The 27998-nt window shown below is 38.2% G+C and overlaps 2 protein-coding genes across 28 annotated transcripts in view; one reads left to right on the plus strand and one right to left on the minus strand.

Annotated features, from left to right (window-relative positions):
• LOC112556231 (cyclin-dependent kinase 6-like) overlaps positions 1–27998 on the plus strand; it is a 48826-nt gene that overhangs the window by 11534 nt on the left and 9294 nt on the right. The window contains exons 1-6 of one of the 5 annotated variants that reach the window (XM_025225055.1): positions 6649–6755; positions 14771–15093; positions 18090–18225; positions 21966–22133; positions 26133–26293; positions 27782–27917. In XM_025225055.1, coding sequence (XP_025080840.1) covers positions 14804–15093; positions 18090–18225; positions 21966–22133; positions 26133–26293; positions 27782–27917 — 891 coding nt within the window. In that variant the 5' untranslated portion in view covers positions 6649–6755; positions 14771–14803. Of the gene's footprint in view, positions 1–6648; positions 6756–6903; positions 7025–7056; positions 7301–14218; positions 14576–14770; positions 15094–18089; positions 18226–21965; positions 22134–26132; positions 26294–27781; positions 27918–27998 lie in introns of those variants that run through there. The other 4 variants (XM_025225057.1, XM_025225056.1, XM_025225058.1 and 1 more) reach the window with 4 other exon arrangements.
• On the minus strand, positions 7330–27894 carry LOC112556232. Of its 23 annotated transcripts, none has more exons than XR_003097653.1 (8): positions 26774–27736; positions 24511–25653; positions 21957–22031; positions 18181–18305; positions 11419–11475; positions 10697–10733; positions 10228–10314; positions 7331–9489 (listed from the first exon to the last, which is right to left on the minus strand). XR_003097653.1 is itself a non-coding variant. In XM_025225066.1 (4 exons), the coding sequence occupies exons 1-4, from the start codon at positions 27750–27752 to the stop codon at positions 9382–9384; spliced, it is 327 nt and encodes a 108-aa protein (XP_025080851.1). In that variant the 5' UTR covers positions 27753–27894; the 3' UTR covers positions 7337–9381. The 23 variants fall into 23 exon arrangements, 6 of the variants coding, with proteins under 6 accessions (XP_025080851.1, XP_025080850.1, XP_025080846.1 ...); XR_003097650.1 differs by lacking the exon at positions 24511–25653 and adding an exon at positions 19760–19924 and having other exon boundaries at positions 7336–9489; positions 18181–18302; positions 21860–22031; XR_003097649.1 differs by lacking the exon at positions 24511–25653 and adding an exon at positions 19760–19924 and having other exon boundaries at positions 7336–9489; positions 21860–22031.

Genomic DNA, 27998 nt, shown 5'->3' on the forward strand with positions numbered 1-27998 from the left:
AGTTTCCCTGAAGCTACGTCGATCACGAGGAAAACAGGCACGTCAGCAGAGAGTGGACTCTGGCAAACTGAAAAATCCAGTCATAGAAAGGGCCTTTGCTATGGAAGTAAAGAACAGGTTCCAAGCACTAGGAGACCAACAAGAGATGACCTTAGACGACTTCAATCGAGTCTTACAGGAATCAGGAGAGAAAATACTGGGCTTCCAACGGAAAAAGAAAGAACAGTGGATCAGAGAAGAGACATGGAAGAAGATAGAAGAGAGAAAGTCAGCCAAACAAAGAATCAACAGCACCAGATCTGAACGCCTGAAAGAACAACTCAGACAAAGATATGCAAAACTAAACAAAGAGGTAAAGAGGATGGCAAGAACCGACAAAAGAGACCACATAGAGAAACTGGCAGATGAAGCAGAAAATGCAGCAAGTAAAAATGACCTGAAGACACTGTACAAGATAAACAAACAGCTCAACAACGGGTTTAAGAATAGTGATGTGCCAGTGAAAGACGTGAACGGTAATGTCATCGAGGGAGAGGCAGAAAAACTACAGCGCTGGAAGGAACATTTTGAGTCGGTTCTGAACAGACCAGATCCCCTCAGCTTGCAGACATCCAGCCAGCAGCTATAGACCTTGACATCTGCACAGACCCACCAAGCCTGGAAGAAGTGACAGCAGCAGTCAAGACAATGAAGAGCGGCAAAGCACCAGGGGCAGATGGAATAACAGCAGAGATGTTGAAAGCAGATATAAATGTGACAGCTCCCAAGCTGACTGAAATCTTCAAGCAAGTTTGGGAATCAGGGCAGCTCCCTGTTGCTTGGAAGACAGGCTCATCTTCAAGTTACCCAAGAAAGGAGATCTTGGAGACTGCAATAATTGGAGGGGCATAACACTTCTTTCCCTCACCAGCAAGGTCTTCAGCAAGATTGTTTTGTCAAGACTGACGGCAACTCTTGAGAAAGACCTCCGACCACAGCAAGCAGGATTTCGTCCTGGGCGATCCTGCTCCGAACACATCTTCATTCTGCGACAGATTCTGGAGCAGAGCAACGAATGGAACACACCGCTGTACATCAATTTCATCGACCTGGAGAAGGCTTTTGACAGCATCCACCGCGAGTCCTTATGGAAGATCCTGAGGCATTACGGAGTCCTGCAAAACTTGTTCAGGTCATTGCAATGCTGTACAGCGATTTCAAATCCCAGGTTGTCTGTGACACGGAGCTCACAGACCCTTCAACGTCAGTACCGGGGTGAAGCAGGGCTGCATTCTGTCGCCGTTCCTCTTCATCCTGGCCATGGACTGGATCATGAAGACTTCCACCGACAGTGAGAGGAGAGGGATCAGATGGACCATGACTATGACAGCAACAACAACGCTGGAAGACTTGGACTTTGCTGATGACATTGCCCTGCTGTCACACCGCCACCAAGACATGCATGAAAAAACAAAGGCCTTCTCAGAAACAGCTGGAAACCTTGGCTTGAAGGTCAGCACAAAGAAAACGAAAAGTATGAGAGTGAACGCCAGAGTCCAAGACGGCATCAAACTAAATGGAGAAGAGATTGAGGAAGTTGACAGTTTCACCCTATCTTGGGTCCAAAATGTCAAACACAGGGATGCGGAGGTGGAGATTCGAGCCCGACTGGCGAAAGCCAGCCAGGCCTTCGCCTCACTCAGGAGCACATGGAAGGCAAAAAACATCAGCCAGAAGATCAAACTGAGAATCTTCAAGTCAAATGTGATCAGCACCCTCCTTTACGGATCAGAATCCTGGAAGATGACCAAAACCATCAGTAACAAGCTTGACGTCTTCCAAAACAGATGCCTCAGGCGCATACTTAACATCTTTTGGCCAAATACCATCAGCAACGAAGAACTCCACCGAAGAACTGAAACCGAGTCCATCACCACGCAAGTTCAACGAAGGCGTTGGCGATGGATTGGACATGTGCTCCGCCAGCAGACAGCAGACCTTTCCAGAGTCGCCCTACGATGGACTCCAGACGGCCGAAGAAAACGAGGCCGCCCAAAGGAAACTTGGAGAAGAACAGTGGAAAGGGAGATGAAAGGAAAGGGCTGGACATGGGGTCACCTAGAGCGGGTTTCAGCCGATCGACATCGGTGGCGGACTCTGGTTGAGGCCTTATGTGCAACCTGATACACGAAGAGGAATAGATAGATAGATAGTTTGGCTCTGTGCGCGATGCTAATTCCCAAACTCTGCGCGAATAACGTTTGCGAGATAAGTTTCTTTGAACACCGGAATTCTTGCCTGCTTTTGGAAAAGATGTGATAGCGACAGTTTTTATGACACCAGGAGGTAGACCCCCTCTTATGTAGCAACGTCTGGATAACATACGCTTCGAACCTCTCCTGCGCCACTCGTTAAAAGTTTATGCATGGTTCAGTCCATGCTTGAAAAAGTCTAGTCTTTGAACTTTGACACTGTGTACGGCTTTAGCAGAAATATTGGAATTTTTTGAAATTCAAGTAAAATACAAAAACAAAACAAAACACCAACAACAAAAAACAAACAAACAAACAAAACAAAAAAAACCCACAAAAAACAAAAATCAACAAGTAGGCAAACAGACAGGTAGAGACTCCATAGATCGCCGCCATTTATTTCTTGTCTCCCCTGACCATGTCTTGCCGAATTACTTCCCATTGGTCTTGATCCAATGCAACAATCGAGACATTTAAATGTTATTCTTAATTGACTCAGAAAACTGATTGAAGCCAAGCGTTCAGGTAAAAGAGACTTTCCAATATACAGCACTGATGTTTTACTGCCCCACTTACAATAAAATATGATAAATTCAAAAGGCGCGGTCTGTAGGATATCCGATGCAGACTTTACAGAAGGCCACGTACGAAGAGTGGTTTTTGTTGTTGTTGTTGTTTTTTAATTTGACTGCCTAAGCCTGCTGACACAACAATTCAGATATTTTTATTATGATTATTTGTTGGTGAAGTACATCCTCCTGTGTTTAAATGGGTCTGCCTTTGCCAAAATAAAGCAATTCGCATATAATTTTTTAACTCTTTGTTGACCGAGACATCCTCTTAAAAATGTCTCTCTAAGATCTAGAAATATATCTCGGGGAAAAAAAAGTATTCTTTCCTCCTCTCCTCTTTTTTCTTTTAACTCAGCGCTTAGCGAATTTTGCATGCTGTTTCAAGTTCATGGGCAACAGAACTAGATGGCAATAGTGACACTAATTCATACAGATGATTTTAGCGCCTTATGACTGAACTGCACTGCTTTGTCGTTGACCGACATTCCTGGGGACATAGTTATGACGCGAGGGGAAATCTCTGCCCTGGGACAACTTGAAGAATTCAGGAACAAGTGACATGTTTCCGAAGTTATAAGGCAGTGTCCAGATTACACAGATATTATATTACCCATGGAGCCGTAGTTTTAAAGTGGTGGCAAAAGTGTCATAGGAAAAAGAATCAGTGTCCGCGGGGTCTCGACACTGCTTTATAACTCGGACACTTACCCTGGGGAAATAACTTATTCTCGCTTCATAACTGCGGCCCCAGGGAAGGTGGCCGCGCTCTGTACAGTAAACTTAATGGTGGTCGAGATATAGGATATTTGGAACAATTTTCTCAGTCAGTTCCCTGGATTATTCTTTTGTTTATCGGCGCATATTCGGACACCAGTGAGGAAAGAGGGAAACCACGGGTGTCTTAAGCACCCTGCAAATAAAGAGAATCCGAGTGAATGTTAGACTAGCACGTCACATTTTCCAGTGATGACGCTCTGTGACATATGGGTCATGGAATCGACCGGAAGTCGTACACTTGCCTAGCTATACCTGTCACGCCATGCACAGCAACTTCACTGACGACGACGATGATTTTGATGATGATGTACCGACTGTCATTTTGTTATGTAGACTACAACAAGTTTGATTGACAACTCTTGTCAATTATTTTACCTGGATGCTTGGTGTTCAGTTTGGTCAACAAAAACCCCATTGCAAAAGATATCAGCGATGTTTCCAGTTCATTCAATAACCGACAAATGGGCTGTAGTCAGATTATAATGTGACATAATATACGAAACACACACACACACACACACACACTTCTTTAAATAGACAATATTATGTAGTATAAAACGTTATTTGCATACACGATACATTATATGTCATGTTTAATGTGTTATATAGAACACGATCGTCTCAAATGTTTTGAAAGATAGTCAGTAAGACGCAACTTGACACAGGGTTTCCCAGAAAACGACTGTAGTACCAGCCCCAATTTAGCGTCTACATAAAAGCAAAGTACTGAGAGGCTACGACAAGGGGGAAACCCTATCTACCGGGGTACTGGCTATACCACGGGAGCTCCGATTAGCTACGTGCAGTTCTAAGAGGTATTAGATAAAACTGTTGAGGTGTTATCTGTCAGGGCGCACAGGGCTTGTACTAGTCAGGAATATATTCGACCCCTTATCCCACTTTATTTTTCTGCGTGAAATCCACTGAGTCACGAGGTTGAGGAGGGGACCAGGGAATAGTTACTGTGGGGAAGGGGGGAATGTCGGGCATGGTGTTTTAGGAGTTAGTTACAGTAGGTAGATTTGGGGCAAAGCTGCAGTTATGAGAAGTAAGTAGGGTACGGAGGGTTAAGGTTGCAAAAGCTGATAGCCCGAGCATAATATGCATGTGTGTACGCGCGAGCGTGTGTGTGCTTACGTGGAGTTTGGTAAGTTAGTAAATATATGTACTTCGTAACAATCATTATTTGTAATGAGAACGGTCGCATATATCGCGAAGAAAATTATTTAAAGACCTACCCGATTGGTCCGATTTATGAACGGATTTTGGTAGGTAGAGATAATATAAAGCTATTCTGTACATTTCAGAGCCTGAAACTCAGAGGTTTCTTGATTATCTAATTTCAAAGTTGTAGATTTGCATCTACAAGTCCTACAAAAACTCCTGTGCGCGAATAACGTGCGAAGTCACAGCCGTATGGGTAAGCATTTAATGGTCAGAAGGTGGAGCATTACATTGGTTTCATCAGACGACCTTCATTTTTCATGCTGTAGTAGTGAAGACATGTGAAACTTGGTTCTCTACTCTTCAATGTATTAAACCTTTCTTGTTTGAACTTGAGGATTGCAGAGGTTCAAAACCCCATGCACATGCTCAGGCAGCAGATGACGAAGAACGACTTCATAATACCACATGGTAAACATCGTTGATGTTTGTCAAATTTTGCGAACAGCAGCTGATCATTATGATTTATGTTTGCCAGTTTACTTACGTGCTGTCACAAAAGCCTGCGTGTTAAATTTACCATTGCACGTTTATATGAGCACAGTTGCTCGCTCATGCGGTTGTTGTTGCAAATAACAGAAAAAGAAAGACTTTCGCCCGCACAAATTTAAGAAAAATGGAAAAGAGATATATTTTCGGGAACGCTGTTGCAGATATTCCTTATTTCTGTGTGCACTTTGAATTTGAAGAATATTTGTCGAGATGAGTTCAGCATGCTTCTAGAGTAGGCACGGACCCTAGAAAAAGACGCTTTTGCGGTACCTCAAAACCCTTTTGCTTCTTCTGCATATATGTTACTGGGCAACCTTCAGGCGCAAAGTGGCGTTCTCATATAACAGAGTGTTGTATTGGCGAAGTAAAGTCAGATCGTGATCCATTGTCTTCTCAATGATAATTCCTTTGGAACGATTGAACTCTTATCCCATCACTATGTTTTACGGCGCATTCAACAACAAAAATAATAATTTCCATATCTGCGTTTGGGCTTTCGAGATTCGGTAATTTCTGGGCAATTTGTATCAGCCATGATTCCACCAGTACTGACGTCACACACGGTTTCAGCGCCTAAATGGAGATTTGAACAGGAAGGGAAATCGTTTTCATTTATTTTCTAGAGATTAGTATTTATTCTTGTGATTTCGTTCTCTATCCATTGATAAGTGACACGAAAGGAGTCTTTTGATCGCAATATGTGTTGCCAGTCGGGTAGGTCTTTACAGCTTTATTCAGCACAAACTGACAAAGGTCCAGTTTTCCTCTGTGTTACTACTATTGCTGTTAGAGCAATATTCTAAATCCACTAATTCAAGTAGAGAATATTTTGTGTGGGCTGGGGACTAAAATAAGTAATACCATTCGATTTACACCATTAATGTTTATACACCGTTAATTGTAAATCGACGGCTTATTTCAGGTCTGTTGATCGAGGACTCTGTAGACTGCACGAACATTCCAATATTCCTTTCATGCATAAAAATGGTCATTAAGTGCAGGAGGCGAACGGGCCCTACGGGCATTTTTATGAGTGCAAAAAAAGGAGCTACAAAACGCTCATGCAATCCTGTCGTCTGGGGATAAACTTCCAGCACCCCTCTCCCCCTGCCGAAAAAAAAAAACTCCACGCAAAGCAAAGCGCTTGTCTGTCAACATTTTCGTAACTGGCATTGGAAGTGAGAATGCTGTCATGGTGAAGAATAACTTTTGCCTTGACTATCTTTTAGAAGGCTTTGTGGCTTACAAAGCCACCGTGGGCGCATAGCTCGAATGCTAGCACACCTGTTAACCTTTGACCTTGATATGAGGGGTACACATACTTTTATGTGCCGCGCAACCAATGAGAAAGCTCTTTGGACAGGAAGCTTGTCACGTGACTTTACGCGCTCTCTTAAGTGTGTGGCATAGGACTAAACTACATGGAAGAAAGTTGAAAAAAATATTTGAGTAAAATCAGGTGAGCCACCAATTTTGTTTCCAGTTACACACGATGTTCTTTGTGCCTTCGAGTGACGTTGTGCTCGACTTTTGAGTAGTTTACTTTCACATAATTAGTTTTTTTCTGCTCCGATCTTTGCGGTTTGGAAGAACGCTGCAGTCTCTATGGCTTGTTTCATTCATTGGTGTATCGTATACATTTGCATACAAGTGGTTTACGACTAGAATTTCAACCGACTCGAGTCGCACTTAATCCTGGAATGGGCTTCTTCTCCAAGATTTAAGCAGGTTTATTGCTTTCTTTTGTATGCACCAGTTCTAGAAGTAGATGTTCGTTCGACTTTTGTTGCGGCTTCTTCTGTTTGTCGCTAAAAGAGTGAGCATGGCCTATGGCTGTCAGGGTTCCCTAGTCGTGCACTGTCGTTGACAGGCCGGGCTCACACCTCGTGGGCTTCCACAACGCATGCTACTGCAGTTCTTGAATCGATCGGTGCCACCAGGCGGTCATGGTCAAATATTTTCTGTTGGAATTTTGCGCAGAGAAGTTCTTTTCACTTCGGACAGGTATGGCGAATGTTTTGAAGCATTGTTTTATCATAGCAGCTTTGTGCGATTTCCAATTTTTTTTTTCTTTTAATTCTTTGTCCCCTTGAAAGCATCGGCCCAGCGCAACACTCAGTAAACAGCAATATTTTCAAATATATTGCAGTGTTTAATTGAGCGTCAGAGTCGTAAAGACATAATGCTACACGGACGATGTTAATTTTCAGTTATTATCGCACTTTTTCTTATGGATGATAATAGCTGCCTCACAAACCTTAGAAAGCTGTACAAAAATAGCATTGTGTTTTAATAGCATTGCACTATATTTTATTGATTTTCCCTCTTTACAATATAAATCAGGTATCACAGGCACTATTACCAAACATCTGATAAATCTAAATCAGTATGTAAATTTGATATATTTATACAATATTTATAAAATATGGATCACACTATTACAGATCTCTTATATTTTATGATTTTGGGGGAGGGGTAATTTAAAAATTATATGTGTAAGCACTTTATTTAGCGATTATCAGTTTTCTAATTTGCTTTTAGTTTATTTGAATCACCATTTAGAGGTACAGCCACGGCAGGACCCAAGTTTTTTACGTTTCTTTGGTCTGTCCATCAACTTTTTTTTTAAATGGTAGGAAATCCTTTAATTTTATTTTGTAAAATTTTTTATTGTGTCTATTTTCATAAAATTGTCCTGTAGTCAGTGTCTACATGCATACAGATATGTGATTTATAATGCCTTCATTTGAACATATGCAATAAATGTACTGTTGGAACAAATTCTTTTAAAATTCAGAGTGTGTGAAGAAATAGCAAGGGTTTTTTTCTTTGCAAAACAACCAGAGAATTTTGTTTTAAAATGTGTAATTTCTTTTTGTACATGTTACAAATACAGTTCTTCTCCTCCTTGTTCCTAACCCCCAGTAGAGCATAGAAACCGGAAATACAATTCTTAGCTGTATTATATTTTCATTGCAAATATGTTTTGACTAGACTCGTATTGTTATTTAAATTCCTAATTAGACTTTATAGAGGCCTTTCAGGACCATCTAAAAAATAACAAAAAAACGTTCAGGTGCTTCTGTAGTCTTAGGTGCAGTAGATAAAGAGCTGTTTTGAATGATGCTTAATTTTCACTGTTGATACAAAAAAATTTAATTCGATCAAATTAAAATTGAAATCTGCTGAGACATCGTAAAGCGAAAATATAAACATTAGTTGCAGGTCAGACAGTTGAGGTACATTCTCTCTCTCTATATATATATAGTTTATGAGACATGTAAGTACAGTCCAAATTTATTATCTTGCATTCAACGCAAGTGTTAAGTGTGAAAATGTAAAAAGGGTATAGAGTCCATAGGTGGGGTAACGTTTAGAGTTTTGGACATCCATTCTGTCACAAAGCGTGGCGAGAGGAGGGGTTGGTGAGATAATGGCAAGATAACAAATAAGACCATTATCTTTTGAATGTACAAGAAGGACTGAATGAATAAGTGTGTAATTTATCAAAAAATAGTGGTGGGTGTGTGAAATTGTGGCTACTACAATCACTAATACTATATTCAACTATATTTGAGTGATTTATGACCATAACAAGAGGGTATTGATAGTAAACTTTAACCTGTTCACCAAAGGGACTGTGGCTATTACTGACAGCACTTGTACAAAGGCCCTGATGGTAGATAGCACCATCAACATGGTTTACGGAAGACGGGCTGTGGAAGGAGATGAATGTAGAACTGGTATGGTCTATTGAAAAGTACAGCAGAAAATACATCACATTTGGTGCATCTGCAGGCTGTGTGCTTTATGTTTACAATTATGGTTGACATGATCTTGGAAGGCCTTGAACCTTAAGGAGATAGTGCATGAGCTGACAGTCCTTGTGATGCTTGAATTTCCCCCCAAAAAAGGGCAATGAAAAGCGCTCTTGCTTGTCTAATCATAGCAGCTCCAGCAGGTGATTGTCCTCTTGGCTCTCTCATTGGTTGATTTTTCTGATGGAGGCTCTTATCAGTGATGTCAAATATTACTCAGAGAAATGTGTCAACTACTTCGTATTGAAGAACACATTGATTTGTATATCACTTACCACTGCTATTCTGACTTTGACTTAAAAAGTAAATCATGAACAGGTTTCCAGATGCTATCCCATGGATGTTGGTGTGTGTAAGGTGAAGAGCTGAGGAATCCTGTAACAGACCAGAAGGACATTCTAGTGCATATAATTCCACATATAACTAAAGATGTAGGAAATAATTACACAAACATACAGCTAGTTGTAATTATCTTTTATAAACACTAAGCATAAAGTATATTTGGGAAGGATTTGTATTTTTATATGCCTGTAAGCATACTTTAATAGTACACAGAGTGTGTGCTGATACATACAGCAGTAAACTTGTGATGCTGGTCAATGAAAAGAAATGAAAAAGAAACTAAAAAATTTTTTTGGCTTTTTTTTTTGGGGGGGGGGTTTCCAAGTGTAAAGCAAGTGGCCATTTAATCTGCACTTTTCAAAGCAGCCATGTGAGTGAAATAAATGCCATAGAATACTGCACCTGCCATTGGAGCAGTTCTCCAACTTGTTGAGCAAAAGTTATTTCACTTGGATTCTACAATTTACCATGCTTGATGGTATTTCAAGGAGTTTCAAAGTCTGTGACCAAGTTTATTGAAACACAGCCATGTAAAATATAATGTGGTAGGAGCTTAGTAGCAGAGCATGATCACGTTAAAAAAAACTCTGACAGGTGCCAAAAACCCAATTTGACTATCTGATACACCTGGTAAATTTCAGTGTTGCTCTTTGATTAGATGTTGGCATCATACAAATTGGATCTGCAGAAACACTTGCGCACTGGTCTGGGCAGAAGTTTAAGCTTCTAAAGTTACTATTTTTTGTAAGGAATTAGATCGATTATACTTACAGAATCAATATCAAAAGCACTGGCTTGGCATCTCAGTGTGGATACCACATATTTGTAGATCTTCTGGACTGCCAGTATGGTAGACACCTATTCAATACAGTGAGAAAACCAGTTTGTGAATGCAGGTAGCTGGATTGTCCATCTCCAAAATTTGTTGTCATCCAAGTCCTAAGCTAACTCATGACAACCTCTCTTTTTTTAGCATATTTTTCTCTCTACGACTAGATGTAAAAATAAAAAAAAGCTCATTGTCCTGTCATACTCATTGTCATTAATAAAGATTTGTCAGATTTTTTCCTTTTTTTTGACACCTGCTCCCACCACACACTAAAAACCACAATATGTGCATGTCAAATCTTGCAGTTCTGGTTTGCAATTTGCAGTAGTATCTGTTGTATCCCCCAAATATTATAAATATATATTATATGTGAGATATATATAATATATCTGCACTGTTTTTTGAACATACCTTTTCAGTCCCGCATTGTGGAGAAATAGTGAAGGTCCTGTGATAGTAAAATTAATCTTATGGTTGTCTTATATAAAAATGTCTGCAACTAAAACTATATGAGAATCTAGTCCAGAACTTGTAATTAAAGAATAAGAGGCTTTATAAACAGTTAAAAAAAATTAAAAATAACTGTAGTGAACGTTTGAAAATCAATATAGATATCAGGGCTTCTGCTTACGCAAAAAATTGCGTACAGTACGCATTAAAAAGTTCGGAGGACCCCTTCAATTTTCGTCAATGGGGTCCCCTCCAAAGTTGGGCGAAGAACAGGGACCCCTTAAAAATCTGAAGAAGGGGTCCCTGGGACCCCAAAGAATTTAGCCTTAGCAGAAGCCCTGGATATGCCTAATTAATGTATCCCCTTCAGCTATTTTATTCACTTTGATCTTGATGTATGTGTAATACCTTTGTGTGTATAATATCCATGCATGATTGTCATTTCATTAATTTGACCATTTTCTGAATATGAGTTGGGTTCTTGATGTTTGAAATCTTGTGTCTTGCAAAAATAAGAGAGCTACACAACCAAAGAGGATAAGTATCTTAAAATAATAACTATCTCAAAAATAGTGTGCTTTGGGTTTGTCATTAAAAAGTGTGGGTAAGTCATTGTCCTCAGACAAGATAGGGAAATCAAGAACAAGCATCTTATTTTGGTAGTTATAAGATGGTGTCCATACCCTGTGAATGTTGATTTATCCCTGGGGTCGTAGTTATACAGCAGTGGCAAAAGTGCCCTGGAATTTAAAAAAAAAACCCAACAAATATAAAGCAATGTCCATGGAGGTTTGATACTTTGATGACTACAGAGACAAGACGCATCCTTGATATTCACATTTGGCCTCGGACAACTACTTTCCCTCACTGTATAAATATTGTCCCCCCCTCCCCCCAGGTTGGTATTTTAGGCTGATAAAAATAAAACATCGTTGTCTCTGTGGATTTAACTATCTGGATGCCATGTGTAATCACATAGGCATTCACTAAGCAGGTCATTAAGCCAGCGATTGTAGAACATAAATGAGAATAATTGTTCGAAAGGTTGCAAAATATGCTGATTGCAGTTGACTATACTGTAATTTGCAAGCAATCTTGGCTTGATTCCACAGGCAGGAATCAGAAGTTGCTAAACTTAACTCTGTGCTGGACTTACAGATGTGTTTATGGTTCGTAGCTGCACAATAAATACTTTTAATTTAGGGATTTAGTTTAGTTTCTGCAATACAGATTTTTTTTTTCAGTAAAAAAATACATCCCGTAAGTATTTTAGTTGACCTGTAAATTACAATCAGTACCATGTTTCACTCATATACCATGATTGGCATCTTAAAAATGTCAAGCCAGCTAGATTTTCCACAAGGTCGCAACAGCACCAGAATGCTGCACTAGCTATGGGTTTTTTTCTTGATCCTAGCAATGAGCTTACAAGTTATATTAATGTGCCCTCCATAGAAAGACTCGGGAAGTAGATTTGGTTCCCAGAATTGCTGGAGATGTAGGAATTAAGCAGTCAATATTAATACCAGCCGGTATTTTAATACTTTGAAATTCCTGCGTCTTACGCCTAGTTGCCGGTAGAACTAACAGGACGGTGTACCGAGCTGAAAATAAACTCCCATAATTCCAGCCGAAAGAGAAATGTTTACTTGTATGACATTAGTTTGAAACATGTGGGATTGTTTGAAAAATAATTAAAAAAATAATAATAAACGCAAGAACTTGTGTCTTGCCGTTTTCTTTGAAATAAATCGTGCGTGGCCAGGCTAGTCACATGAGGCAGATGGTTGAAAACAGGTGTGATTATTCTTGTGGGTGTACTCGCCCCCATAGATGTAAAGGATCAGACAGCTGCGCATGTTGCATTTGTTAGAGAAGAAAATCTCCCGACCCCAAGGCAGTTTCCACCATGTACCACTAGTCCCCATGCGTGCGTTTGTGCAACGTTCCCACTTTGACCCCTTTATTCTTTAACTCCATGATGACCTCAAGTGCATGCCCAGAGGCACTTTCATTTTTCCTTTTTTCATACCCCTTTAACTTTTCTTTCTTCCTCCCCCAGTTAAAAAAAAAAAACACCCACGCACACACCATCTTCGCACAGCGGATTCATTGCTCAACAGATGATTTTATCGCAAGATACACTGCAGCCAACGCTACTGTCGCCAGGAAGGCGAGATGGGGTGTAAAAGGAGGGTGCTGTGGCTTGTGCCTCAACAAACTAGGCAGCACGAACCCCCTGAGTCCACGTCATCACCACACTGCTGTCGTGCTTTAGCAGATGGGCTCCCTTGTGGGTGGCGGACAGGGAGGGAGAAGGCGCCTTTGACGAAATCTGCTTACACAGCGGAAGTGTTCTTTACTGGGGACATTGTTGGTGGCCTACTAAACGCGACCCGATCTTAACATTTGCGTGGGTGGTAGTGGTGGTGGGGAGGGGTGTAGGGTAAAAGTTTTAATTGCTTAAAGATAATCGAAAATGCGGTGGTCGGTCTCGGCAAAAGCTGACAGTCGAGCATCCCATGCCATAACTGTCACGTGACTAACCCAGACTAGCAATGGAGAAGAAGAGTCGTTCTAATTAATTATATGCTTAATAAGCAAAGGTTATGGATGAGAGAAATCCCGATTTAAAAAAAAAAAAGAATATTGGTTAACACTGGGCAGTGACAGTGTTTACAGGAACTGACAGAACAGGATAAGACTGAGCAGAGATTTAAACATCAGCCTATGGAATCTGAGCAGAAATGTTCCACCATAGGTTAGTCAGATTGGAGATTTTGGGGAAGAATATTTGAAGACCAAGTTTTAGTTTAGGAATGATCATATGTTATTGTAAAAACAAAAACCAAAATAATAGTTTCAGATATATATTTTCAGGAGCAGTCTTCATTTACTGGGATTGAAGAAATGAGACAAGAAAAGAGATACTCAGATCTTGATGAAACAACACATTTTAGGAGATTTTTGTTTTCAGCCAGTTGTGGAGGTTAGAAGGCTAGTGTGATGGAATAAGGGAAACAGGATGAACGCAATCACGCACAAAAAAGCAAGTTATATTACCAGCAACAACACATTTCAGTTGCTGTATTAAGTAGGTGAAATCATTATTTCACATTTGACGTAGTAGAAGTATCGTTCATGAAACAACATTCAGTGTTTTCAAAGAAAACCTGTTGTGTTTCAAAAGTGATGCTGATTGAACAAGTATGTGCTGTACAGTGCATACAAATTACATTCTGTTAGGCATCTTTTGTAAGCAGGTTGAAAAATTAGGGTTACATGAATATAAAATGTGGCCTTCTTAACCATCCACCTATTAGTGAAAAAGGGGCATTGTTCTGCAAAGTTATTAGAGTCATATGAGAGAGGGGGGAACTGTAAATGTATATTTCTCTTTTCTGAAAGGTCCCTAAAGTTTTTAAAAATGTAATAGTTTTGAGAAATACATTGTTGCCTTTAAAAACCTTGTACAGTCAAGAAATGTATATTACAATTGATAGGAAGTATGTTTTTGTGTAAAAAAAATCGTTAACATGGCATGTTGTAAGGGGAAAGGATTATGTGAAAAGTGTTGTAAGGGGAAAGGGCCATGTGAGAAGTGATTGCAAACCACTGCAGTTTGACTTTCATTTGCTTTGTAAAGGTTATGGAGAGCAGATACAGTAAGATTACGGGAAAGTTTTGTGAGCATTACAAACAGAGCTGCATGACCAGATATTGATTCTGAATGTGTGAAACAGGATATTAACATTTTATACTTTGGATGTTTTATTATCAGTTCTGTGATTGTAATCCACAAGTGCCTTATTAAAGCATAGAACTTCAGTTTACAAAAAGGTAACTATTTCTGTGAGTAGCTGTTTATGAGAAGATTTAAGAAGGTGCCTTACCATGTTTTGGACAAGAACTTTTTAGGAATATGACTACGTTTATCTTGTTATTAATTCTGTCATTATTAATATTATTTTTCTTATATTAATGATTGTGGCTGAGAAAACTTTACAGATGTGGAATCTTTGGCAAATTTTTCAGGGATCACTTCAAGATGCGAACAAGGTTAAAGCAATGAAAACTGCCATATCGCCAAGAGGCCGAGATGGCCATTCAGATGCTTCATCTCAAAGGATGAATCGACGCAGAGAAAGTTCTGAAAAAAATTATGAGGAAGTAGCAATTATTGGCAATGGTGCTTATGGGACAGTCTTTAAAGCAAGAGACCTCCGTAATGAGGGACAGTTTGTGGCTATGAAACGGATACGAATATGCAATACAGAGGAAGGAATGCCAATGACAGCGATAAGGGAGATAGCACTTTTGAAACAACTGGAGAAGTATGAGCATCCAAATATTGTCAAGTGAGTAATTCTTCATTTCTGAAAGGGTGTGTGCGTGCACTTGTGTTTATACACAAGGGCAGAGTGAGAAGTCGTGTGAGTGTGGGTGGGTGCCTCTGTGTTCAAAACAAAAGACAAGGTTTTACTGCTGTTGAGAGAGAAGTTTTGGATTATAGGTCTTCAAACCATGACACTAAGCATGCTTAGGCTTTTATTCCTTTGCTCCTACCATGCCCACCTCTGTCTTTCTTGCAGAGATATAGTTATTTGAGCAGGTTAATTTTTTTTCCTCATAGTCATACATATATTTTGCACTTTTCTTAACACTCACAAGCATGTTGCCATCTTACAGTAAATATTTTAAATCTCTCACTGGTATTTAGGATTTCTTGCCCAAAGACTTTTGTTTAGACCTGTCTACATTTCAGTTTTAATTATCTGCCTGTTAACTATTTGCTTTGCATCTTCTCTTGTACTTTATTCTTCCAGTTTACTCATTTCTGTCTGATTGCATTGTTAATATTCTGAATACTGTACAGTCCTCAGCTGTTATCATCCCTTCCTATCTTTTGCTGTCTTCCATGTTTAATTTTTTTCCCCAGCCACTTCATCTTAGACCAACCCACTAATGAGGAAGTATGAAACAATTGGACAAATAAATGGGCCCTAAAGATCTGGCCACAGAGATAGGATGCAAAAGTAGCTTGGGCATTAAGTCCTGTATCGTACAAGAAAATAGAGAGATAAAAAGAGTTAGGAAGACCACATTCAAGAATGAGCATGTATGATGTCCATCTGATCCCAATAAATGATAAAGAACTTAGCAAGATTTTATGGTTTCCTGACTTCTGACTTGGCTAACGCCATGGGATGGATGATGATTATTATATGACAGCAACCAACCCCATCAAAATGTTAGGGCATAGCTCATTTTAGTTTTCAGATCGCTCTGAGCAAATTTTCATTATAGAATTTGGAGCTGTCTTAGTTGATTTATGCAGGGATCTGTGTGATGGGAGACATTGCTGTACAGTTTAAAGAGGTGTTACTGTTAAATTTAGCTGTAGATGGCCTTGTCTTGTTCCCACCAATGATTACAAAAGTAGGTTAGTGAGACAGGTCATTTCAGCTTAGTAGCCTGTCCCAGAATACAATTAAGGATGGGTTGTGATAGTGCATGCACATATTACAAAGTGAAAAGCAGGTCACTCTGTTACCATCATCTAGGATATAACACTTATTCAGTAACGTGCACCATCAGTCTGTGAACTGCAAAGTGCCAAGAACTTAGTGGGTTTATAAACAATTATTTTACTGTAATAAACTTTGGTTTGGTTACACTGCACTGTGTAGAAAAAGAGAAAAGCTCATTTCATTATCAAGTGCCGTGTGCTCTGATAGTGGTGTGTTGCACTTGCTGTTATCTTACTTTGGGTTTTGTTTTGATGCTGTTCTACCCCATGCAAATATTCTTGAAATTATGAAGCTGTTGGTAAGTAGGCCAGCTTGGTCCAAGCAGTTCATATGAGCAATACAGATTGTGCATTATATGCAGGCTTTGGCGCATGCTTCTTTTTATTCCGTAGTTTATGCTTGAGCAAAACTGAAGGGATGGGGAAGAGAGGGAGAGCAAAAGGTAAAACGATTAAGATGGTTTGCATATTTGAATTGTACTGGATACATCATTACAGATATGTACTTCCACCAGAGTCTGAAGTTGTAATTGCACGCACCTTCATGCTTTGTTAATTATATAAAGTTTGTGACTGTGGCTGGTGTCCAGTGGACTCTGGATCATAACAGTGGCTAAACGTTATTTAAAAATTGTTGTTTGCTAGACAGTTGATTAGAACAGTCCCTGAAATGTGGATGAGTCTGCTTGCTGGTTTATAGTAAGTGTTTATTGAATACTCAGTATCAGAGGATTATGTGAAAGTTTGTTTTCAAATTTGTTTGAAGGGAGTAAACAGGAGACAGAGCACATGCCTAGACAATAACGGTCACAGTAGAGGTGTGTTGTATAGTTTGCTGCTAGTAGGGCAGGAGGGTGTCAATGGGGTGTGAGAGGGAGGGCAACGCTTTTGCCACCTTGTGAGTTTGATGAATGGGTACACTACAGAGGTATCTCAAATGGCTGGTTTCTTTGAGAGGACATTACACCTGTTAATACTGCTATGCACACATAGATTTAAAGGCATTTGGCAGCCGTGACACCTTAGGTGAACCCTGACCACATGTTTGGAAGTGGGTGTGGAAAGAAAAAAAAAAGGTAGAATGGGTGAGGGTAGGTGGGGTAGTGATTTGGTTCGATCAGTGTGCTCAAATAACAGACTATTTATAGCCCACAAATAAGTTGTTGTCAAGTGCTCAGCTAGCTATGTAAGTTCTATAGTTGTGAATGTAGACCTTCCCAGCTAAGTGACAAAGGGTCAAATTCTTGCACCTGTTATTGCTGGTCCTCCCTCATACCTAACTTACCAACTTAATTTTTTAAAATTTATCATTGTTTTCATTTTTAGTATGCATTTGTAAGGAATTGGTTTGACACATTTTTTTTAAATGGGAAGATCTGTAGCTGTCCCTAAAAAAAATATATATACCTTAGTTCTGTACAGTTTGGGTTTTCTTTTTCATTCGACTACATATTAGCCCAAACTGTAAATAGTTGTGGTCCACTTTGGTGTCATTAATTTGCAGGTTTGTATGGTATTTGTGGAAATAGTATGGGAAAGTGAGGAAAAGTAGGGAAGATGTTGGGGAACAAAGAGGTATAAGATGATGTTAGCTTAGCAGCTTTAAAGTTACAGGAATTTGTAAAACAATACATTGCATATATATGTTAATAAGAATATATTTATGTATTATTTGACAAATTCCCTGTCTGCGTGACTGAGTCTGTGTGGGGTGAAGGTATTGATGGTAAGAGTTAATTGGCAGACATTTAGAGTGACTTAAAGCTCTGGGTTTTTTTTGACTGCCTCTTACTGTTTTATCATACTTTTGTGACCATGTTTCAGGTTGCTGGACGTGGGACACACTAATGTAACAGACAAAGAGATACGAGTGTATCTTGTCTTTGAGTACATTGATCAAGATCTTGCCGCCTACCTCCAGAAATGTCCGTCCCCAGGCCTTGGCCCAGATCGAATTCGGGTGTGTACACCAATACTTTCTTATAATAGTAGGCACCATCAGCCACAGCTTTGCCCATTTAAACTTCTTAGTACAATCTTCTGGAACAGAGTGGAATTGGGAAACAATATACCTAAAAATAAAAAAAGCAAACAAATAAACAAACCTTATAATTTAAGTTTATTTTTTAGATTTATTTGCAATTGATTGATGGTCATTTATTAAAAAAAACTATTTTTGCATTGAACGACTGGATGAGACAACATTTAACTATTCAGAAGAAAAACTAGGTCCTTGAAATTCCTTCTTTAGGATGTCTTTTCGAGAGATCAGAACAGCTGTCTAGAGGAGTAGATGCAGTGCTAGATTGTACAGAGTTATTTGTACAGTTTATTTAGACATCATTTAAATGGAATCCACGAGACTAGGATTTAGAATATTTCTGCATAAAATGTTTGACAATAAAGAAAAATGAGGATCATATCAGATTTCTTTCTTGCTACTACTTCTGCATTACTACAATTCAATAGTTGATTCTCACCCACCTCCACCCCACCTTCATACTATAACTCGAGAATTGACCTGTTTATATCACAGTGCATTCTTGAAAAATTCCTCTCTGCATAGAAAATAGTGATGAATTAGAGGAGACAAAATACTGAATAAAATACAGAGACAAAATCTAAATGCTAGGTTGTTTAAACTTATAATTATCATGCACTATAGAGAAAGAATGCTTGTGCATATTTCATGCTACATCAGTGGTGCTGGCATGAAAAAGACAATGATATTGAAAATTACTGTTAGCTTTGAACAAATTTCAAAGCTCTCTATGTACAAGACTCGAAAACCTTTTTTCTTCTCACATGCTCATTCATTCCATCTTTCTCATTCTTTCTGAATATTTTCAAAAGTATAGGTCATATTATTGTTCATTTTCAAAGTCTGATTGATTGCTAGGTTTACAATTTCACAAACACTAGAGAATTAGTATAAGAAGATCAGCTCAGGACTCTCAACCAAACATGATTAGCAACGATTAAGTGGTGGCAATGAATGCAAGAGCGGCCCAAACGAAGGATTGTAGATCAGGCTTATGCTCGCTGCTTTGATTTTAGTGTTGTACAAGTCACATTTAGTGAGAAAACTGGAGAGCGAGAAGGAGGGGTTGAAAGAGTAAATTTAGGAACAAATAAGTAGATCGAAAATAGTGTCCATACTGTTGTTGAACTGGCTTGAATACCCAGAATCAAAAGAAAACAAATCAGTGTCTTATCTTGCAAATTTTTCAGTCTTCTGATGGGAAGATTGATATTTTGTGACAAAGCTTATAACAGTAATCCATATCACTGATTTAAGTGTACCTTAATCAGAAATATGTCCATGCTTTCAAAGAAATGCGTACATTCATACATCAATAATGGGTACATGTGGACCTTTACAAATATGTGCACAGGCGGGCATGCACACACTCTCACTCTCTGACATGATACCCATATATATTCATGCACTTGCATTCTGGCATGTCTGCGTGTATGCACCCTCACTCATTTACCAATCAGGCATCAGGTTTATTATGAGATAGGAAAAGCCAGCTTTCCGCAAGCAAGATAAATGAGGCGACCATCCAGGCCTTTGATCGTTGGCTTTTTCACAGGAGCAGCCGGCTCTGATAGACCACACAACTTTACAGCTGATTAGATAGTGGGATTCCTGATTACTGGAAGAAGAGAATGGCCCATGAGTGTTGTGGACAAATTAATTTGACATACAAGGTTTCTTGTATATGGTAGACAGACATGAGTGAACCAACTTAGTTTTACCAAACCAAACTTTACGAAATGTTCATTGTATAATGGAAATGCTGTATTTTCTTTCTTGTCTTGCTTTCTATTATTATTTGTTGTTATGCTTATTTATTCAGTTGTCCACTGGGTACTCTTTTTTTATTTGCTATTTTTTGACTCTTTATTTAAGACATGGTATTGTAGATCAAATGGAGTGCATGGACTATTTGAAGTTTGTGAATAGACCTTTGCCAGATTGTGCTGAAAGCTGATAAGTAAGGACAGTTAAAATCAGTTTGAATTGTGAACAGTCATAGTTCACATCAAGCCTCATAGTGGGAGGTTTCAGCAATGATTATTTAGATCAAGCTAAACTTGTGACATCAAAGTGATCATCTGGCTAGAAATGGCATGGATCTAGTAAAGTATATACAGGCTGCATTTAAAAAAAAAGATTATATGGTTTATATGAATGAAGATAGTTGGTTGTGGCCATTACAATGAATAAGTTTCCACGTTGCCAAGATTATAAATGTCCAATATTTTTATGTCCTTGCAACAGTGTCAGTAGACAGCATGACTGAATAGGCAGAAACCCAGAGGAAAACTTTTTTTTTAATGGCTTAGGCAAGTTGGCATGTTTCCTGTACCTAGTGAGGAAAGTGGTCTGACAGCAGGTCATTTTCATTCATAGGAAGTGAGTCACAGGTCCTGTGGAGTGTCCAAGTCCAGAGACAAGAATGCTAATGTGGTATATAGCAGTTTTCTGTTAGTGGAATAGAGTAGAAAGAAACTTTTGCTGCCCATAGCAGGTTTGAATAGAGTGTAAAAGGAAGAAAGTCCAAAAAATAAAAAGCAAAGTGGTGTGTTTGTATCTCTAAGATATAAGATGTCTTGTATTTGTGAAGGTTCTTCATTTAATACTATTAATAAATAGAAATGGGATTAGCTGACTTTTTTTTCTTGAGTAAGAAGAAGCAGGATCAGTTTTTCCCACAGCTTCTTGAGACTTTAATTCCATATTTTCCAGTATTTTGTTTTAAATCCTGGGTTACTCCTCCTTTGCTGCTGGGTATTTTGTGAATGTACATAAACAGTACAATAGCTTCATTCTTCATCACTATAATAATAAAAGTGTGATTTATGTACCACATGATCACGCTCACGAAGGAGCATGCTCTCAGTACTTGAGACAAGAACTAGACATGGACAGTATACAAAGGACGGAAGGATAAACAACCATGCAGACAAGTAATAAAAGACAAACATAGAAGACACAAAGAGGAATCAGGGAACAAACAGTAAGGATTGAGAGTTTCGTGAATATAAACAGGAAGACGAACAGGCAGAATAGTCAATAGTCAAAGAGAGCATTAAAAGATGGACTAGCCATATGTGGACTCTCATGAAACAGATGTTTTTTTAGTGTATGTTTAAAGCAGTGGTGCCTAACCTTTTCTCGCCTGAAGGCACTGGACATGATATAAAATCTTGCGGGCCAGAACATGGCGGTTTTGCCAGAATTATGATGTTGAAAATGAAATTATGTTGTGTCTGGTTAGAATGAGTGGGTCGGATGAGGCACTTTTGTGGGATGGATGTGGCCTCTGGGCCATATGTTGGGCACCCCTGGTTTAAAGTATTTGTTGGTGGGTAGGTGGTGGATATGGAAGGGGTGAGAGTTCCACTGTTTGACAGCACAGTAACTACAAATCCTTTGACCATACATGGTTGTTCTGGTTATAGAGATAGCATACAATTTCCTAATTTTAGCTCTTCTCATTGCTTCTTCTTTTGTATACCTTGCTGCACCTAACTGAGGATTAAAGAATGTGGCATAGAAATAAATAAAAGATTTTGTCACTTACCTAGTCAGAGCACCAGAATATTTAGACATAAGAACCAGCAATCAGCATGATTTTTAGAGCTTGTCCATCTGACTCCTACATATCCTAACATTTGTACCTATTGCAGGACCTGATGCTACAGCTGGTTAATGGTGTGGACTTCCTGCACAGCAACCGCATCATCCACCGTGACCTGAAGCCACAAAATATCCTCATCTCATGTCAGGGTCAACTAAAACTGGCAGATTTTGGCCTAGCACGTATTTACAGTTTTCAGATGGCCTTGACAACAGTGGTGAGGAAAGGGGTTACAGACTTTAAGGGCAAAAGCAAGGCATGTTGTAAATTGGGCTTAAATGATAGATGCTAATGTTCTGAATCATGTTTGATCAAAATTTCCTGCTGCAAAGCAATCATTTACTTAGAATCACATGTAAAACAGCCAAGCCTCATGAAGGCTGCCATGTTTGCATACACTTTGTAAAAGCAAGCAGACTCTAATGTGAGATGTAAGCAAACCTGTTTGACAAGAAAAAAGTTAAGTGATACTGAAGTAGTGTCAACAGCTTTGAAACAGACTCATTTGACACAAAGGATGTTTCAAGTAAAGCTGAAATGCAACAGCATTTTCGCCAAACTGGGCAGTGCGACCTTGATTTATAGATTGCAATCTGCAAGAACCATGAGAAGCTTGCAATCAGTACAGGTAGAGCTTGTGAGAAGGATGTAAGCAGATGTGTCTTGATTGCATCTTTCATTTGAAAAAGCAGGGTGCATGCAGATCATTGGCTTCATTTGTGGCAATGCACCTGTTCACACTCTACTGCCAGTCCAGTCTGTCTCAACACTTCATGCCAAAAGAGGTTCATTCAGTTTTGCATTCAATGGCATTCTTCTATTTTTCACATGCAGATATTGTTGGTCTGACAACTTCTTCCATAACAATGGCCATATCAAAGAAGTAGCTTTTCTGAAATTCTCTGTTATTGTGTGTAACATTATTTTCTGTCATGCCATTATTTTTGTGCTCACTTCGTCACTGCGCCTTCCCATGATTGCAATGTTTTGACGACCTCCCTACTCAGGAGACTGACAGTTTACTCTTATTATGTGTGATGGTTTAGAGACATCATTTGATAACACAACATGGAGGTCTGTTTTAGATGCACTTGTAAGTAAACGATCATTTTGCAGCCCCAAACTATGATTCAGTATGTCAGTAATATAATTTAAGCCCAGCTTACCACTTGAGTTGCTTTGCTTATCCCTTTGAGATATTGAGGTGATGAGTGTTCGCATGTCTGTGGAAAATATAGATTAGAAGCGCTAACTTTGATGTTAGATTGTTATAGCAAAATGATTTTAACATTTTCCCATAGATATATTTTTTAATGAGATTATAGGCAGATAAGACATCCGCTTTTATGTCAATATTTGTTATAACTATTTAATATGGATTAAAGGAGATACCTACAATATTCATAATCACACCATTGTGTATTGGGTGCATAAGAGCATTTTTTATTCAAACATGTACAAAAATGTGTCATTAAAACCATTAATATTATAAAAAAAAAAATCTGGCTTATCCTTTTAATTTATGATGTTCATTCAATTTAAAACTCGTTTAAACAAAGCTTTAACTAAAATGTGCAATTGTAAAACTATGGACCATGCCAGAAAGGGTTCTTACCCCCCACCCCCTTGAAACCTCTAGCAAAGTGTGATGAAATTACTTTTGTTAACAACCAGTCCATGCGTTTGCCTTCATGCTGAGCATGGAGAGTTCACATCCCAAGCAAAGGCTTCACTAAAATAGAATCTTGCCCTCCGTTTGAATCATAGTCTGTGCAACTTGAATTATACTTTAAAGAGCAACAGTAAAGCATCTGATGGTATAAAAATGACCTTGCAGCTGTAAGAGGGGTTCATGTTGTAGTGGTTGTCTGCAAAGCATGGATGGATGTTTAACCATTCTCATACTGAACCCCAGTATCATTATCAGTGCAATGGGGTGGTGATACAGTTAGTATCAATGGAATGAGTCTGACAATGTCTAATTTTGTGGATGCACAAAATTAAAAGCTGTCATCGGGTGCTTTATATGCAGTTTGGATTCGATGATGGCTTAAAACAGTCTTTGCTTGGGCTGATGATGTGAATGTGAAGATCATTAAAAGACCAGAAGGACAGTGAATTTAGAACATGGAATGAATAGGGAATGTAAAATACTAGATACAGAACAGAAACACAGCAAGTAGAACAGAAATAACCTCCCCTTGCAATATAGTAATTTGTCATCAAATGACATGGTAACCAGTGGACAGTATATGAACACTCACTTTTGTTACATCCCTCATTTAGGGATATACTATGTAAAAATTCAAAAATGGAGTACCAAAATATTTGCTCCTCAACAAATATAACTGTTCACATAAATTATTAACATTACTGTACATCAGTGGCTAAAAGTCACTAGTCATCCTTCCATGATGTGCCACATTTGTCCCCAGCACACTCTCCGATGATCAAACAGCAAAATCATACTGTTGTTGCATTTAATCTTGTCCGTAAGTGAATTATGGAAAATGATGGATGATGCTTCTACTTTTCACACAACTTTCTCACCTACCAACTAGGCCTAATTAGGGTCAGTCGACACTTTGACTCACCTCATCTACATAACAGTAGCTGAATCCCAACTGCACCTGGTATCATGATCCTGTTTCTCACAGCCATCAGTGTGCATAGGAGGTTTCTCAATGCTGATGTTTCCTTTTCTAACCTAAACTTCATTTTCCTCTAGCACCAGCTAACTAAAACACTCCCTAGGTTAACTGTTATTTCTATCACCTAGTGACACTAAAAGACTTGAAGGTCATGCTGGCCAACTATTCTAATCTGACCTATGCTATTATCAAAGTAGGCATGAAGCTTTATTATTGGTTTTTGCTAAACATTAAATTGTATCAATGATGCTTCAATGTTTTATCAGTAATTAAAGATTCACAACCTCTAATGAGCTTTAATTCCTTTGCATGTTATGTTGTGATGCATTTTAAAGTGGGTTGTGTCATACATTCACATGTCTCCTCTGAGACTGGTTGCAGATAAAAATAACTCTTCTTCCATAACACAACGTATAACCTGAACACCAAATATTTGAGTCCCTAAATATTTCAGTGGCTGGAGCGAGAGAAGGCTTAGTTTTAAAATTTTACAAAAATAAATTGGAGGCATATCTTTTATGTAACTTATGTCTTGTATTTTATGTTGAAATAAATAGGTGGTTGAGTAAAGAGAGATCCAGTTGGCAAGATAATCTTATCCATGCTTATTATTCATGTTTTTGTGAATTGTTAGTTATGATTTATACTATTGTCATTTTTATCACAAATATAGCAAAAAAGATAAAAGGATTAAGAAACATAATCTCATAAAACACTGACATAATATAGCTTATAATTTAAGTTGTCAATTTTTTCCTTTCCTTTTTAGTTATATTAGAAAGAAAAATAGATTTTGGTTTCTTAGAGGCTAGGCCATGCAATGACCATTTAAATTTTCTTTAACCCCTCCCTCCACCAGTATAATGTCTTCTCTTTGGATCTGCATATCAAAATAATTTCAATCAGCATTGTAAAACTTTTCTTTGAATTTTAAAACTCTGTCTGGAATGTTCTTAAAACTGACTACACTAAATTAAAATTTACTAACTCAGTGCAAATATTAATTCAGCATTCTTATGATGCTTTTTTCTCGTGCGAATAATTAAGAATTCTTTCTGGGCCTTCCATGCCATGCCTTGAGTAAAACTGCAAAGAAATGCATAGTTAGATGCCAACTAGTTTTTTTTACTTATGCTCTTTTTTGGTTTGCTGGAAAGCAGAGGAATATTTCTAATTTTCAGCAATGCAGAATGTACACACATCAATAATAAACTCATCCTTGTATGCTTGAGCTTACCATTCTCAATAATCATAGGTAGCAGGCAGCAGACAACACGTGGCATATCATGTGACTGACCCAAGTGGATCATGCTATAGAAGCTTTTGTTCTTTTTACTCGTATCAAGAGTAGCAGCTGTATTCACTCTCTTTAAAATGCTTTTCTGGTGTGATTCATAGCGCTATTGTTTCAATAGAGATTTCAAAGAAAAACAAAAGTTATGAGTTGTTGGGGTTATGGGGGGCATAAGGTTCTTGTACATAATTTGAGACTTTGTCTTATTCAGGCAGTCCTTTCATGTGATTGCATTTTAATTACATAAACAAACTAAAATACTTGTTTCCAGGTTGTGACATTGTGGTATCGTGCGCCTGAAGTTCTTCTCCAAGCTAAATATGCCATGTCTGTTGACCTTTGGAGTTGTGGCTGTATTTTTGCTGAACTTTTCAACAGGAGAGTTCTGTTCAAGGGGAACTCCGAATTTGATCAGCTTAAAAAAATATTTGAGTAAGCTGACGTTGAGAATATATCATGGTGCATTAGCTTTATCTGTTTCAAAGCCAGTTAAATACAAGCAGTTGTGTATAGTGTGAAACTATTGTGTCATGATTTAAAACAAAGATACATTTTTTAATTAGAGTTTTTCAATAAATTGGAGTAATTTTGAACCTTTTTTCCATGTGAAAATTTACTGAGTTCATTAATACTAACTATAAAATAAAAGATTTTACAAAAATTACAAAGATTTACAAAATAATATAAGAACATTAATATATATCGATGTTATTGTTTGAGTATTTAGTTTCTTGTATAGAAGTAAAACATTCATTTAAAGGATGATGATGATGAAAATATCCACAAGCACTTCTTGTAACATTAAAGAAACAAATCCCAAATAAAATATTGATAATTTGAATGAGGGAGAGATGCTTAGGCACAGTAATTTTAAAAAGATACAAATTTCACAAACGATTGGCCCATGCTCACCTTTTGTGTTTTCTCACATGCGATGCCTTTTTTTTTTTTTTTTTTTGCTGTCAGATATGAAGACAACGTGTTAATCCTTCCTTGATATTCGTTCCTTTTTTGAAATCCTGAAATGCTGATTGTAGCTGTGAAAAGAATCAGTAAATTGTTCCTTGCAATGTGTGTTTGAGAAACAAAGCTATCCTCTACCAGTGCCCATCATGGCATCTCTCTTACTGAAAGAGGTGTGGCTTAAAATTCAGGAAATTGTTCGCATGTGCAGAACACAGAGGGAGATATCATTTGTCATGGAGCAATGCTCACTTTGAAGAAAAGAGATTTACTACTAAGGCTGTGCTATTTCTTTTCAAAAGGGTTAACAGCTACTTGTGATATTTTTAGTTTAGCACTTTGTAATTTTCTTTGAAAGCACTAAGATATGGAAACGGGGAGGCAAAGACATTATGACTGGTAAGTTAAGTAGGGGACAATACTCTGCCTTAATTATTGCTTCATTAAAAAAAATTTGTATGTGGAAAACGTCAACTTAAATTGGTCTTTTATTCAAAAATTCTTGTCATCTAGTGTTTTTTGAAAAGAGAGTTTTAAAAAAAAGTGGTAGATACTTCTGTTAGTATTATAGAGGAGTTATTTCCTGTTAATTAGCAATAACTTTGTTATTCTTAATTCATTCTCTTTTTTCCAGTGTTGTTTAAAACTTACTGCCCCAGCTGCACCCCCAGTAATTTATTTTAAGTTTTGTTATTTAATTGATGATTTTTTTAAATTTTTTTTTGGAATAAGAGTTTGATAGTGCTTACCAAGTTCTTTTCTTTGTATGTTTTCTTTTTTCAGTCTTTAATCCAGTTTTAATTGTTCAGAGTGACAAGGTAACGGTAGCTGCTATCTTTAGCCAGAAATAAATTTTGATGGAGCTATTTTTACTTTTAATTAATTGGATGTGTAAAAAGTAGAAAAACATGTGCTTACTTGAAGACATAATGTGAAAAATCCTTTTTTGAATAACAGGGTCCAGGGGCTCCCAGCCGAATCGGACTGGCCAGAAGGTGTCTCTATTCAGCGAAGTGCATTTGGATCTCAAGTGCCTCAGCCTCTTGAGGGTTTGATCCCTGAAATGGACCAGATGGCTAGAGATCTTATGGAGGTTTGCCAAAGTTATTTTAAGCATAATTATGGATAGCTATTAAAAAAAAAAAAAGGTCTCGTGACCTGTAATTTGTGGGAA

The sequence above is a fragment of the Pomacea canaliculata genome, linkage group LG2 (assembly GCF_003073045.1).
Source record: "Pomacea canaliculata isolate SZHN2017 linkage group LG2, ASM307304v1, whole genome shotgun sequence".
Classification (NCBI taxonomy): Eukaryota; Metazoa; Mollusca; class Gastropoda; order Architaenioglossa; family Ampullariidae; genus Pomacea; species Pomacea canaliculata.

Excerpts from the sequence above, each read along its gene's own strand:
- LOC112556232 (XM_025225060.1), bottom strand. The coding sequence starts at position 25,877 with ATGATCCACTTGGGTCAGTCACATGATATGCCACGTGTTGTCTGCTGC. Across the intron at positions 18,306-25,804 it reads ACCTATGATTATTGAGAATG|AAGATTGTACTAAGAAGTTT; the intron begins GTAAGCTCAAGC and ends ACTCTGTTCCAG. Across the intron at positions 10,315-18,180 it reads GGGGACGGACATTTCTGGAG|GTGTCTACCATACTGGCAGT; the intron begins GTAGGCGGCAAG and ends TGTATTGAATAG.